Genomic DNA, 16,051 nt, shown 5'->3' on the forward strand with positions numbered 1-16,051 from the left:
TTAATCTGTTTGCCCTAGTTCTTCATCTCTAAAACAATGAAAATTATACTTTCTTTCCTTACAGGATTTTCTGAGGATAAATCTGTTAGTATTTACAAGGTGTTCACATATATTCTTATATCACAGCAATTAATACCACAGAAAAACCTATAAATAAAACAAATGTCTCTGAACACATATAACAATTTTTTGTTATTTTTTTTGATAGTTTCTAGGAAGAGTTTACAACCTTCTTGAGCACGCTTACTCATTAGAGAAATTATAAAGAGCAGAGGACTTCATGAAACCTGTGCTAATCTTCAGAAGAACAGTTAGGATGAGTACAACTTGGAAGCGAGAAGTGGTTTTGTAAAAGAGCAATACTTACCCTCTTTTAAAAAGAGACAATCACAAATGAGAGCTAAGGAAAAAATAAAAGCCCCCAACGCACTTTGTAGCTATTCATATTTATATCTGAATAGATAAGCAAAAGAAAATCATCACCCCATGCAATTCCATTCTTTAACCTGAAATATTTTTCACACCAAGATTTGGTTTGACAAACAGTACACAGAACTCTGCCTCCAGGAAAAAAAATAATGATAGAAGAGCAGAATGTGGAGGTGGTATTATGTGATTTTCTCAAATAAGAACCAATGACAATAAGCTTTTGTCGCTACATATTTCTCTTGCACACTCTTTCCCCATTTTCTCATGTTCTGATCAGAGATAGGTGAATTCCAGAAGGCTTGGATCAGCTGGAGTATCAGCTGATATGTGAGCCCTTTGGCAAGGAAATTTTGCAAAGCAAGGCTCTCTGCTTTCTGATCCAAATAGTTATGGCACTCTCTTCCACTTTCTATTTTCAGATGCTGAGTAAATTTGTAAGACTTAGGAATACCAGAAAGAACTGCTTCTAGCAAGCTTTTCCTGGATAAATCCCAAGGTTTAGTAATCCATGGTAAATTTCAGAACTCTTTTCTTTGGTGATGCTTCAGACCAACACAGCACACAATACTCTCCCAGGAGCTTACATTTTTATACAGTAGGAGACAGATTAATGTAAGATAATGATACTCCACATAAGAGTCCTTCAGGAGAAAGGAAAAATAAATCGATGCTCTTTCTGAATTTCCCAAGTGAAGTAACCAAATACTATTGCACTACCTCATTCACTTCAGCAGGGATACAAAAACAAAACAGTAAAAATCTAATTCTTTGCAGCAGCCTTTTTTGGATTTGATGACTATTGCGCCTTCTTTTTCATCTTCTCTTCCCCAGAAGGAAACTATACCTTTTCCACCATTCTTCTGGCATTAGCCATGTTAGACTTCATGATCCTTACGGGTCCCTTCCAACTCGAGGTATTTTATGATTCTATGTATTCTAGATCGCTCATTATTCTCACTGCTTTCTTTTGGCTTCATCCAAGTGCAATGCCCTAAACTGAATAGTCCTCCACCAGCTGAAGCCTTACTGCTGCTGAAGGAGCAGAGATTTTCTTTTGATATGACAATTCCTACCCCAATAGCTTGAAAGTAAAATAAAAACCCCAGGAAATTCTTTTACCCTCCTGGGTACCTTCTGGAGTTGCCATAGTGGCAGCTATGCCAAGCTCCTCTGAAATTCTTACTGAAAAGGATGACAAATTCTCAAGCATTCTCTATGGCATCCCCATCTACTGCGTATCTCACTCTACAACACCCAGGCTTACAACACCAGGGTCAGTCTATCTCCCTTGCCACCTGCTACTGTCTTACTGAAAGCCTCCATGAGGATGCAAAGACAGGGTACAAGTATGCCCAACTGCCAAAGAGGCCTCCAATCGATAATGCAATAATGCAAAAGTCCAGTCTTCTTAATATTAAACCAAGAAAGTAAAAAGCTTAGGCAAAATAGGAACACCTTTAAGTGTCACGCTGAATCAGAGCAGGGAGTATATTTTGAATAACCATTTTTAAAGGCATAGGTCTTATCCATTGATACCCTGTAGTAAAGACTCACAGATTTTATCAGATTATCTGGGAACAGACTCTGATTTACTACAAATGAGATGGGTAAAGTGTTTGGCATTAATAGGAAGGATGATCAGTTATACCATAATCTCTCCTGAAGGCAAGAAAGAACAAAAAAATTGATAGCATACCTCAAGACGTGAAAGGCATAAAAAAGGAAAAATCAAGTTATCAGTAAGACTATGGAGAAAAAATGATCAAACAGGAAAAAACATCTGGACCAGTGAGCTAATTGCTTATAAAAAAAAAATAAACAGACTGCTATTTCATATATGAGAGGGGAAAACATATTTCATGACTGGTTTCAAATGAAGGATAAAGAAAACTTATTGCATGAGACCAAATATTAGTCTTGCATTCACTGAGCAGAATTTAGACCAATTTTGAGAAAGAACTACTGCTATTTCAAGTGATTACAGTGCTAAAATAATTTTTTTTTAGCCAGACAAGGATCTCATCATAGTTTGCATTCCCTGTGGTGTCATTTCATGTTATATTTGAGAAATTCCTCAATAAAAATGTCAAATAGAAAGCCAGTTGACTTCCCCTGAGGACAGTTTTGGACATCTTCCAGTACAAATTTTAGCCATGAATTCTTAACCAAAGACCTCCACCCAACAAATAAACAAATAAGAAATTTCACTTGATTGGAAAGAAAGAGAGAAGTGTTGAAACAAGAACCCAGGAAAAACCACTTAACCTGCCAACTGCATCTGTTCTAATTAGTTGTGAATACTCTAAGTTTGTTATTTATAAAGAAGATTGTAATCATCTTGGTATACTGACACAGTGAAGGTTCAAAAAGGAATCTAAACCTTGTCAAGAAGAGATGGCTTAAGATTTTGCATAGACTTCAGTCAAGCAAGAGATGCAGAAATCCCAGCATAATGGTCTTGTCCATTACAACCTGTTTCCTAGAGGTTTCTAGATGGCCTACAGGACTATCAGTGAGCTATCATGGGGATCCATCCCTAGGCCTTCTATCTAAAATCACTAGACAAAGATTTCTGATCATGTATGCATGAAAAAATGCAACCCAAGTCACTGAGAGAGCAATTCAGCTGTCTAAACATTGAAGTCAGATGCCATTTTAGATTCCTTATATTAGCCCATCTAGCCTCCATCTCACACTCCAGATCTACTGCTGTAGATCTCACATCACATCTGCCAACTCAGGGTGTCCTCACTGGCATGACCCTCCTGTATTTAGGCAGTCAAATTGTCCCCTAAGAGTTCTTGCTGCCTGGTTCCCCACATGCTGACAAAATGGACCCCAACAGTAATGCCTGGAAGGCCAAAGGATGGGTGAGAAGTAGGAATAGTGTTGTCTGATGTTGGGTCACTCCTAGAAAATCTTCTATCCAAGCTCATACACATCCATGGTGCTGTATGAGAAGACAGTTCAGGCAGGGTTTTCAAAATCAGCATATCATGAGTTTGATAGACTCTTTTACAAATTCCATGGAAATGACATAATTCTATACAAGATCCACTACAGCTCTACTTAATGTGTATACAGACTTAATTTCAGCATGCTGACCAAACATTACATGCCTTTTCTAAGAGGAACATAAACGTGATACATAGAATATATGATACGGTACCTAACTAGCAATCTACATTTTGACAATTCTGTAAAGTCCTATAGAGCTTGGGGTGTGTGGGGGTGGAAATCAGTTAAAGAATGCATTGAAAGGTGAAAAACATTGTCACTAATGTTATGAAGAGTTCTTTGTCTCCTTATAATCCATGATAGATAAGTGGTTTCTCAAAAAGCGAGAACAGGTGGAAATGAGTGGACTCATTAAAACTTTAATTCCTTTCAGTGCCTAATTTCCTTATGGGGGGAAAAAATATGTATATCTTTAGAATAAATTAACCAAGTTTTACATGCTGGGAAAATTTTCCAAATGGTGACAAAACCACTAATTTAATCATGTGCAAATACAAATCATGTGGTTTTGATTTGAGACCCCACTGCATCCTTTCAAAAACAGCCAACTGCATTTATATATTTCTGGTAGCATAAGTGAAGAGGAATACAACTACTCCAGAACAGAAAAGACTAGAGTGTACTCCCAAAAGGGAGCCCTTTGCTCTTATATTTCCACTTATCTGTTCAGTGAACCTCTCCTAGAAGCAACGTGGTTCCTAAAGTAGACCACAAGTATGGGCAGACACCAATTCCAAAAAAACTGAAGAGATCTCTTGGAAAGCTTTGGATCAATACTTTCAACCATAGCCACCTGTTAAGCACAATGGTTTATATTATTGCAGGCCTTTTTTCTCCCAAAAAAACAAGTAGCTGAATAAAAATTAATGAAAAGAATGACAAATTTGGCTAACTCTGTAGATCCAGCCTGTATGTTTCATGACAGAGAGCAACAACACAGTCAGCAGGGGTCCAGATAAATCCCACAGATCTCCTGAAGGGTTCATCCTTTATCAGGTCACTCCTTTTGCTGTTCATACTCGCTAACCTACTTTTCCCTACTACTATGGGAATCATTTGGAAACAAAGTTGAAAATAGCAAGCTGTTTGAAACAATGTACATACACAGTTATTTGAATTCCAAATAGTTGAACTATTCGATTATGTTTGCGTCCTGTTTTATTAAGAGATATTTATGAACATTAGTATAAAGAGAGTTTTTCTTTCTTTCTTAAATGAATGTCTGGCTGCTCTTTATATAAGAAATATCTCTTGCAGAATTGGACATTTGACCACCTCAGGTTGAGGCAAATAAATCTATTTAGTCTGTCCTATCACAAATGAAATTTGTAAGTTTGAGTCAAAAGTTTATCAATGGTCAGGATATATAATCTATCTGAACAAATATTACTCAGTTTGAAAATGAACCCTGTAGGACATACATCTACTGAAAGGCTAAGCAAAGCCTTGCTCAGAAATTCTGGTTGTTCCATAGCTTCAGTGAGTGCAGACTGGTGTTACTGGACTTTATTATTTCTGGTTCACTACCTGATTTCTTGACTTTTATTGCAAAGAATCTCAGTTTCTATCAAAGAAAAGGTGCTGCATGACACAGAAAAAATACCCCTTTTCTGCACTGTTTTATAAATATAGCCTTGAAATTAAATTGGGACTGTGCTAAATACTGGTTATTGCATTTATATTGGGAATATTGAGAAAGATAGTCCCTAGGCACTAGGGTTTAGTTACAATGACTACCAAGTAAGCAGGTATGGAAAACTGGATATAGCAGCAAAGTTCATTTCCAGGTAATTGGTGTGAAGAAATTTCAAAACAAAACATATACTGTATAGCTTATATAATAAACCCGACCTATTTAAACCAGAATAATGGACATGAATCAAAAAAACAGATCCCCACATCTTCAGACTGCTGGAGCAATTAAGATCCTGCTCTGTACCTGTCTGTGTCCCTCCCTCTTATAAACAGCTATTACTGATAACTTTCTTTGTCCTGTTTATTTGTCCAAATATTCCTTCACCACACTTGCACTTTTACCATTCTGTAATTTGTGTTCCTACAGCATATCCTAGAACTATGTTACCCTAAAAAGGGGAGGGGCAGCTTTAAGATATGACTGGAATTACAGAAGTTGGAAGAAACAGCCAAAATGTATTTAAGTGGATGGGACAGATTACTTTTCTTAAAAAAGAAGTCCAAACATCCAGCACAGGCTTTGGAGTTTGGGGGTTGGGGGGGGGGGGAGGGGTTTAGCAATGTGAAAGATGGGCAAACTGATTTGAGTGTGTTAGACTCAAAAGTGCCAACTTCAAGGGTCTGGTCTAAACTACACTGGAGTCAATGGGCAGATTTGAACTTATTCAGTGTGATCTGGATCAGGTTTTTACTGAAAACATACCAGATGACAAAATGCAGCAAGCAGATCAGGCCTTCCTACCACAGCCATGAAACGAAACTTTGTTGCCAGCATTCATCACTTACCAAGACAGTTGTGGCCATCATGGGCTAACATGAACCCATCATAGCACGTACACCGGTAGTTGCCTGGAATGTTGATACACTCATGGACACAACCCCCATTGTAGAAGTCATTCTCACACTCGTCGATATCTAAAACACAAGAGGAGGAAAAAGAAGCTTTTGTTAAAAAAAAGAATACTAAGAATACAGAAAAATTTCTCCAACAGAGCCTGATCTTTTAATATATGCATGTTCCTAATCTTTCTATATACTCATATTGCATATTTCATTCAACAGATGGCTCAGGGAATTACTGACTGAATATATCAGAGCCGTATATGACTGAAAAGCATCAAGCCAATATATAGACTACTCCTTCTCAAAATAATTGTAGTATCATGACAGTAAACAACGATATGTTGTCAAAAATTAAAAAGAAACATCTGATTTCAATACATTTTTATATTTAAAATGTAGGGTTTGGGTTTTGTCTTTAAAATAATCAGACAATGAGTTAAACCTTTGATTTTGTAGCAACAAACCGCTATAAACATGCTACTAATATGGCATGAGACAAGAGAAAAGTACGGCTTGTTTAACAAAAAATTCTCTTATCAGAACAAGGAAGATCTGGTATATTCCTGGCAATACATAAGGCTGCAGTTTTGTACAATAAACCTTGAGAAACACCATTTTTGAAATAGCTGTCATAGCCCACTGAGTTCTACGAATTTACTATTGATAACTTGGTATAGTTTTGACTTTTCCCCTTCCCCCACAAAATAAGCCCTTTTGTCATTTTCTGTATTAATTCACATAAGGCAACAATAACAAAAACAAGTCCAAAGTTTTATTCTTAGAATGTATGCTAGAATTACTTTGAGTTTTTGTACACTGGTCTGTATCTGAAAGAGTACCAGGAACGATAAGAGAGATGCATTCTGCTTCCGCTACAAACAATCCTGTTATGATCTTCCCTCCCTCATACAGAAATCACTTCTTCACTCATTCTAGCAAGTGCAAACTTTCTTCTTTTACAGCTTGTACCTTGGCTTATATGTGGAACCAGCACCACAGTCACTGCTGCAAATCATGCAGTGGTGCACATCAGCCAACTAAAAATACACAAATAACTACAGACAGCCTCATAGCTTGATAACTATCAGCTCTAAACCTGTTGTGTGCTAGACCAAAAACCCTAGCTACTGTCCTTGAGTTAGCGTATGATAAATGGATAAAGTAATCTTTTTAGAAAATCACTTGTTAATACAAGAGACCTATTCTGGTTGTTCACCGCAGAAGTGGCTGGAATATTTCTGTATTAGGCTCCTGTTCACGCAGCGCTTTTTTTTTTTTTTTTTTTTTTTCCTTTTAACTTTTAAAAGTACTCCAGGAGAAGTTTTGCTACCTGGTATCATATGCAACTGCCACCCTAAGACAGCAAGGTAGTTTGGTAAAACTAGATTCTTCTGAAAAGCCAGCTCAGAATCAGTCACTCAATGCTTTCAGCATTTCTGGCCTTGGGTTGAGTTTGGTTAGCTTTGTCCCTCCTTACACAATCCCCTGAGAAGTTTGATCTGTCAGAGCAGGGACAGGCTCCTCCCAAGTATTTTTGCAAGCCTTCCCCCTCAGGTCTGCCTCTCCCAGAAACCTACCTTAAACTCAGAATAGCCCAGGTCTCCATCCACTTCCCTCCAACTGCTCTGAATCTCCTCCTACAATCTCCTCAGCAGCTTGAAACAGGAATTGAGTTTGACTTTATTTGCAAAACTAGTTTGCTTTTTTGTAACTCAGCATTCAGCACCACAAAAAACACTGGAAATAAGAAGCTGGAGAAAGGATCTTCCCAATAAAAATATGACCTGCTGCTTAAAGGTAAACTTCCTAGTCTTTCAACCACTGCTCTGTTTCAGAAGGTTCCCATCCTTTACTAACAATTTCCATCCATTTGTTGTACAAGCGCTGAGTCAGCACAGCCTGTGGATGTGCTCTCCCTTCTGGAGTCCAGTATAACAACAAAAAGATACGTCTGTGATTTTTCCTGAAAACAGTAACCACCAGGTCAATTACTGCATATTAGGCTCATTCTGAACACACCTGCAGCATGGCAGCACAAAGTACTTGAGAAGCTGCTCTCCTTTATTTACAGCCCAGTGTGCCTGGATGCATATTGCCAAAGTGTTCCAGTGAGGTTTCCACATAGCAGATATTTGCAGCTTCCATAACCATTCATAAATATTTCCAGAAACTTCCTATCATTGTCAGGCTACAGGGACAAGAATAGAGCTCTACAGTAATGCCACATTTTAAGAGGCCAAGTCAATAATCAAAAAGCATGTAACACAAATGCCATGTCGGTCGGGTGTGTCGGGCGTTCCTTCAGGACACTCAGGAAAAATAGTAACTTCATTTTAAGATTTGTTCTTATCCAGCACTGAGTTTCTTCAGAATAGGGAATTCAGAAGAAAGTGTTATCAGTTGTTATGTTACTCAGCATCAGACTGCCAAGGGCTGATCAATTAATTAGCTTTTTTCAAACAATTAATCAGATAGGACTATTTGATTAAATAAGCAATGGGAGAGCCTTCAAAAGGGACAAAAGTCAGAGAAATGTGAAGCCTTTTGAATGCCTACCCTTTATATAATACATATTTCTTAAAAGCTCTGCTGTGATTAGCAGTACAAGATGCTGATGTAATACAAATACTTAAGTTCCAGAAAGGGTAATCTAACAGATATATAAACCAGAAAAATAACAAAAGGAATAGACTCTTTTCATCTCTCTCTCTCAAGAAGTTCCAGTTATGTTAAATTTTGCAACAGGATTAGAAGATTACTTCTCTCTTTTGTACCCCAAGAGCTGTAGGAAACTAGGACTGGAACCAAACATGCTACCTATTTTTAAGAGCCATGTTGTGCGTTTTTTGGTATTTCTTCCCCCCGCCCCAAACCACATTGCTTTTTAAGAGACTTCACCTGACAGGCTGACTGGAATTTCTATCTGCAGTACTGCCAGTAAAAAACCCATGGGATAAGACTGGTGAATTTAATATTTTATTTTTCAAAACAAAAACAAACAAACAAGCAAACCCCACCAAAAGCATGCACAAAGCCTGCAAAGTCCAAATGGTGAACTTTTTCCAAGCTCCAGCTGCACCGAGAGAAAACCAGAGAACATGCCTGCAGACAACATGAACACCACTCCATCCTCTCACATACCTGGCAGAGGACATTCTTTAAAGAATGCCTCAGTGAAAGTGCTGAACAACTATAATTTATGGGCAGAATATTATATCTGTCATGGCAGGATATGGCTTTCTTAGTAAACTTAATATAGCGATAAAAGCAATAGGCGCACATTCAAACACATAAAACCTGCAGGCTTGCTATTAATTTTATCTATTGTAAAACTTAAAATTTGCAGGGGCCAGCTATGTTCATTTCCTTTTGGTTAGGTCATATCCTATTATTCTTTTTTTTCCTGTAATTGATAGGATTGGCTGTTAATCGAAGTCTTGGCTCCAAACACCTCTAACTCAGAAAGTTAACTCTTCCCACTAATTTTGTAGCTTCAACTATCCTTAATGTTTTCAGTGTTTGATCACTTAATATTGTCTTTCACCCTGAGGGAATTACCATAAAACAAAAATGAAACAAAAGAAACAAAGAAATGTTGCCATCTGACCATGAAATTGCTGTGCTGGATGCAGGTGCATATACTGTTGAATTAGCAAGGTTTACTGCAATCCAGCTCTCAATAGGAAACCTAGAGTTTATCTACACTGGCAGAATATTTACCAAGTTTTCACTCCAGTAAATTCTGCCTGTGCAGACAAGCAACGCTTGGGGTGTCTAGTGAAGAAAACACCTTAAAAAAGTATTGCAATTTTCTCTCTAAAAGGAATTGATTTCATATGGCATTACAATGACAGCTATTACAGTAGCCCTGGAAAAAATAAAATGCACCAAAATGATCAAGAAGACATGGGGCCATTTATAATAGTGATATAGTCTGCCAAGGACCTATTTGGGCTTACTGTGCTCAAATGAGACAGCAACGCCTAATGCCAAAGCTGGATGCATACAACCACATCCTCAGCTGTTGGTGAGCTAGTTTTGACCATCTCTTTCTGGAACTGGTTTGGAAGATCTCCAAAATCCACTGCCTGTTTCAAACATTTTAAAGGGCAAAATCATCAGGAAAAAAAGAGATAAAAAGAAGCTTGCTTACTTGGGTGTACTAGTAGCTGTACTGGTTCAGCTATTTGCCAAGGCACAAGAAGCTTGGAAACAACATCATAATTCCTTCTGGAAAGCAGAGGTTATCTTTTTGTTACAGGCTGGAAATAACTCTCTTTCAGCAACCCTAGGGAACACAGCACTGCCGTGCTCTGCTGTTGTCCTCTTCAATGAGCAGTGGTGTTACTTAAAGAGTACGTACTTTATGAGACTGCAATATTATATAAGCACCCAAGAACTTTTAAAAAAAAAACAAACCTAGACAAGTATCTGAGAAAATCCAAGCATTTATCACCGTGAGGAGTCCTGCAATTTACAATCACTGTATTTCAGTTATACAATAAGGACTTGAAATTGCCTTCTTTAAGTGACCTAATTCTTTATAGTCTGAGGGGACCTGTATCTACCTTATGCAGACTCGGGTTGATTCTTCTTTCATTATTACAGGCAAAACTGACACTATCCTAGAAATTTGTTTCATTTGTATATTCTGCAACAAAGGGATGGCACTTTCAGAAGTCTCAAAAGGCCACCCTGCAGAGAAGCAGCTCTTCCAGGAACACATACAACTTGACTAAATGTTCAAAATAAAACAAGAATTGATCTCTTCTGCTTCCATCTTTTCTGAGCACTAACAATCTTTGCTAGAAGGTGGCAAAGACTTTATGCCAGGAAAGTACAAAATCTACCTCCACCAAAATCCATTCCCACTCTTCATTATACCAGTTGACATTAATTAATTTCCAAAATGTCCAAAAATCATTACCATTTCAATGCATATACTCAAAATTTGCCAGCACAGCAACAGATCAGTATGGGCAAAGCTACTGAAATCAAAGCAAACATCTGCATAGAGTTGATGAATTTTGGATCAGTGTCTCAGCTAAACTGTCACAGAAGCCTTATGGCTATTAACATGCAAAAGGAAGAATGGTTGAGGCCTGAAAGTCAATGAGCCAAATTCAGCTCTAAGTGTTGAATTCCACAGGTTTATATAGAAAATGGGAAAGTGTGCATTGGCACAACCTTTATCTTGGCATCTGCAAGGCCACATATCCCAACACTCACAATGCAACAGAAGATGTTCAAAATAGGAGCAGGATTGGGTAAAATCTGTGTTCATTTTAAAGAATTTATTGACTACTAATGCAAGGAAAAGATCTGGAGTTAATTTACTAAACACAAATTTCAACTGACTTTGAAAGGAATAATTTATGTGCTTGGACATTTTTAAATAAATAGCCAAAGGAAGCTGTCTGCCCAGATCAATTTCTTCTGATTTAGAGAACCACAAACAAAACTTAGCACACAGGTATATTATGCAGATGTGGAATATTTCCTAAAGGAGCCGGATCCATAAAACAGCTAGAAAAATAACTATTAAATTCTTTGTAAGTGGATCTTGATGGAGAAGTCTACACATTTATTCAGTATCTTAAGAGAAAAATATTTTGGTATTCATCTCTATCTATTTAACTTGCTGCTTTAAACAAAATACTGCCAAAGAGGCCTTATAGAGACAGTCCTTACAAACTTGCCAGCAAAGAAACTATGTTTTTTCCCTTCCTACTCGATTATAGGTTGCTGCTGGCTCCCTACAAAGGACAAAGCGTACCACTTGCAGAAGTCTCTATTATCAGTCATCTTCTGCTTAAAAAAAGTCATATTTTTATTACATAAAAAAGTCATATTGCAGCATGCTGCCTGCTTATCCAGAACTGGTATGCAGCAAAGGACGTTGCAAAATGCTGAAACACATACTTCCATGTGGTAATATTTTGCACTTTTATGGCTTCTCTCTTAAAAGCTTTCAAAAATTTTTACTAATTCTTCACTGAGTTTTGGTCACTGTTCCTCCTAGGACTAATGCGCTATCCTCATTTCCACAGAAGAATACAGGAGAAAAGCCCCACCCTAGGTTCCAAATCCTACACAATTAAGAACAGAATTACAGTACAGAGCTGTCTTCATCACTGCATAGTTTTATGCAACCTTGATCTCGGATGCTTGGGAAAGAAGTGACCTTGTAATATCCAAAAGTGAAATGCCCTGAGGTGAAATCCCAATCCTACCAAAGTCAAGAGGCATTTTTGCCACCGGCTTTATTGAGCTGGGAAGACATGTTTTCTGGGACTGACAATAAAGAGATATGCGAGACGGGAACAGCACTTAAATTCCTTGTTCCCACTTCCAATTCAGAACAAGCAGCAGGGTAACATCAGCACTGTTATACTTTACTTTCAAGGAAACAGGCAGAAACAGGCAGTAACGAAGAAACATGCACACTGACAAGAAAACAAACAAGTTCAAGTCCTGGATCATAACGACATCAACATCTTATTCTTTTTAATGGCTGGATTTGGGGACTGTAAAAGCCATTAAAATAAATAAAACAACATTGGAATATTTATATATATTTCTTTGGCAGATTCTCCTTTTAATATACTTTCGGCAGTTTTACACACACGCTGGATAACCTAAATCTAAGGCATTTGCATTTCTCATATCAAGTTGTACTCTCCTTAAGAAGGGAACCAGCTCCAGACCTAAAGGCCCAAAAAAAGCTCACACATAGGTTAAAGAGCGTTTTGGTTAAGTGCAGGCCAAATTTGCCAAAAGTTCAGCTCTCTGGAAAGCATTCAACTCGAGCAAGAATACTAAAATTATTAGATTCTCAAGAGGAGTTTAGCATCAGCACATTTCCACATGTTCAAAATTATTTGAAGTCAGCTCAGCTCTGCTCTTAAAATTTGCCAGGGTTGACCCTGCTAGATGTATGAGGACTCAGCTGGGAAAACGTTATCAATTCCACACAACCTGACCTGCTGAAATACCGCTTCCCTCTGCAAGTTTTGTGATAGCAGAATTTGGCATCTACTCCAAGTCCAAATTTCATTTAGGAAATGTTGACATATCAAGATTCATTCAATTTTTTTCTACCCCAAACTAAACCTTGACCTTGACCTCAGAGTGAAGTCTGTTTCTGAAAATCCCCATGAAAAACGTTGTAAGTCACTTTTTCTGAGAGAACAAGTTAAAATCTATCATTTGTTACATCTGTTTCTTCCTGAGATACTGTATTTTTTGACTCATACATGTTAACATCTTTATTCTTTAAATGCTGTGACCTTGGAAATGTTACAATCTAATGAATCAGAGGAACACACAGTGCAGTTTTTTCGGCTTTCAAGTTGTCATGATGTTTTCAAGATGCTTGTGCTCAAGAAAACTGGAAAATTTGATAGCCATTAGGACTGCTCTGAGAGCCAAGGTCAAGGGTGAGCAGGCTGGGAATAGGGCAAAATCAGAAAAAGTAGCCTGATATTTCTCAGTGGAAAAAGGAAAAAGAAGAGGTACAATAGATTGTTTCGCATGAGTTTTTTTCAGCATGAATCCCTCATGAGCCTTCCCACTATGGGTACTGCCCTTCCAATGTTTTACCCATTAGTACACCCACAAAGAAAAAAAAAAATTCCAATTTACAACATCCTTCAAAAATGTCACAAACCCCTATTTTCCTGTATAAAAACAGCAATAAAATGAAAATGCTATGCCAACTTAGTGGAGATGATTTGGATGCAATCTGTGGTATTGTTGGGGTGTTTTTCTGGAAGCCATCTCACACAGTTTCCAGAAAACATCAAGTACTCTGTAGCAGTTTTATTTGTTTCCTTTTCTTCTGTGATGGCTGAGCACAAAGTTCATCATGCTAAAGTACTTGTCTGAAAAAAAGAGGGAGAAAAACAGAATACAAACCAAACTATGTAGAGGTATGTCCAGCTGGTTAAACAGCATGTATATTTTTAAAGTGTGAACAGCTTCATAGTTAGAACTACCTTGTCTAAAAACATTTAGGATGCCTTTGGAAGGAAGATGAGACATCGTCTCATTTATCACTGGCTGGTAGGATGGGAATATCTTAATCTCTATATGTTTTGGGTTTTTTTTCTCTGACCACAATTATTATCTCCTAGTTTTAGAGAACACAGAGACACCTATTGTACCTGTTCTTATTTTGTCCTGTGTCTGAATGTTTCCTGTTACTACACTGATCATAGCAAGCATGAATCAAATTGTCAGGCCACACAGATTAAGGATGGCCTTATAAGAGTCATCACTGCTCAGGAAAAAAACCAGACAAGTATTCAGATACACAATTATTCTCTAAGGAGTACATGAACTTTTGAGTTTATCAGCTGCAGAAAAAGCAAGTGTGTTTAGCCCTTTTTGTTTTGCAAGTTTTAGTTAATGATCCTCAACTGTTGTTTATCATACAACATGAGAATTAGAGGGCCACATTTCAAGTCTCTAGTGGCTAGAGTGTGTCAAGCACCCAACGCTGTAAGCATAATTCAGCTGACCCAGCTCACATATTGTTAAATGAAACAAAGCAATAGATTGTGAAAATCCAAAAGTACTGCAGTAGCTGAATTATTATATTTTATATTTTTGTTGAATTACCATCACATTATTCACTCATTGATAAGAAATATGGTCTCTGGAGACTCCCTTCCGTATATTTTTTCAGAAATTCACCTTCCCTTCCTCAGTTTCCTGTCTCTGTTCTCTTTCCTGTAAGTTTCCATCCTTGCTTAAACTACTACTTCAGAGAATTAGAACAACATTTTTACTGGCTGGACATGGATATGCCAATCACACTGACAACAGACAAACGAATCTATCCCTTTGACTCATTCTTTCAGGATGCCTGCAGTTCGAGGCAGGTATTACTGCTTCAGTGTACATATACTTTGCCAATGAAGAGTGATCACTGAAGTACAGGGGAGTAAAAATTACTTTAAAGATTTTTTTAAAAAAAGAGCACAGAAATTGACAGCTGAGATTCTGCATGTACTTGGTGCAATTTGGCAGCCACCTAAATACTCTTTATGGTGGTATATATAACACTCCAGGAGGAGCAGGAATGGAGAGGAGATAAAATAAATTACAAGTCTTCCTACTGCAGTAACATTAGGTTTATACAGCAATTTTACCTACAGTACCTTTTGGGGGGTCTAAAACCTTTGGACAGATACAGTCATCTGTGGAAAAAAATAATTAAGTAGAGTTCTTTCCCTGGGGAAAAATGTATTTGCTATAAATATACCTGAGTGTTATTCCTGTGTGACATGTGCCACCTCAACTAGCACAATGGAAACTTATCCAGGACCATTCCAGCTCCATTCATAGTTAATATAGTATTTTTCTACACAAAACCGAAATTATTGTTATTCTGCATTACACATCTTGAACCCTTGATTAGAGTTTATTGTGGTTTGACATTTTCCTTAATTGATATTTAAACAGATTGGCTACAAGTTCTTTGAACTGCAAGTGAGATACCCAAATAAAGATGGATACCTGCAGAGCACATAGCAGGTTTAGGGTCTGTCTTTATTTAGTAGCTGCCATGCCCGACAAGCTCAAGCAGAGAGATTTCCTGTTCACAAGCTGTTATGAATGTGAAACATGACATTTGACAGCATTTTTCCCACCACTTCTAAATCACAGCCATTTCCACCACAATTCCCTCATTTAATATAATGGGGAATTTTTGATTCTATGTCTAATCTTGCAGGTTCTTGGACATCTAATGGGAGAATATTTTTGTGTGCCTTACTGCCACACGTGGTGTGCATGGATCCTAATTATTATAATTTCAGTAAGTCATGGCAGGAGTTTATTTCTAGATCTTTATATTGAAATATGCATCTTAAAACTTTGAGGGTGAGGTTTAAAACAGTGAAAATAGCTGATTAATATAGACATAATTAATCGACTTTTTTCCCAACACCTGTAGGCATCTCCCTCATTTTCATACTGCGTACCTCCAACTTTCCTTTGCACGTAATTTTAAATTTCTGTCCATTGACAAAAGGAAACAATCCCAAGCTTCAACTCTGAA

The 16,051-nt window shown here is 37.6% G+C and overlaps 1 protein-coding gene across 5 annotated transcripts in view; it reads right to left on the bottom strand.

Moving 5' to 3' along the window:
* Window positions 1-16,051, bottom strand: part of SCUBE1 (signal peptide, CUB domain and EGF like domain containing 1) — a 219,497-nt gene that overhangs the window by 181,136 nt on the left and 22,310 nt on the right. For all 5 annotated transcript variants that reach the window (XM_064460913.1, XM_064460938.1, XM_064460930.1 and 2 more), the window contains exon 3: window positions 5,929-6,057. In XM_064460913.1, the coding sequence (XP_064316983.1) occupies window positions 5,929-6,057 (129 nt within the window). The remainder of the gene's footprint in view (window positions 1-5,928; window positions 6,058-16,051) is intronic.

The sequence above is a fragment of the Phalacrocorax carbo genome, chromosome 1, assembly GCF_963921805.1.
Source record: "Phalacrocorax carbo chromosome 1, bPhaCar2.1, whole genome shotgun sequence".
Classification (NCBI taxonomy): domain Eukaryota; kingdom Metazoa; phylum Chordata; class Aves; order Suliformes; family Phalacrocoracidae; genus Phalacrocorax; species Phalacrocorax carbo.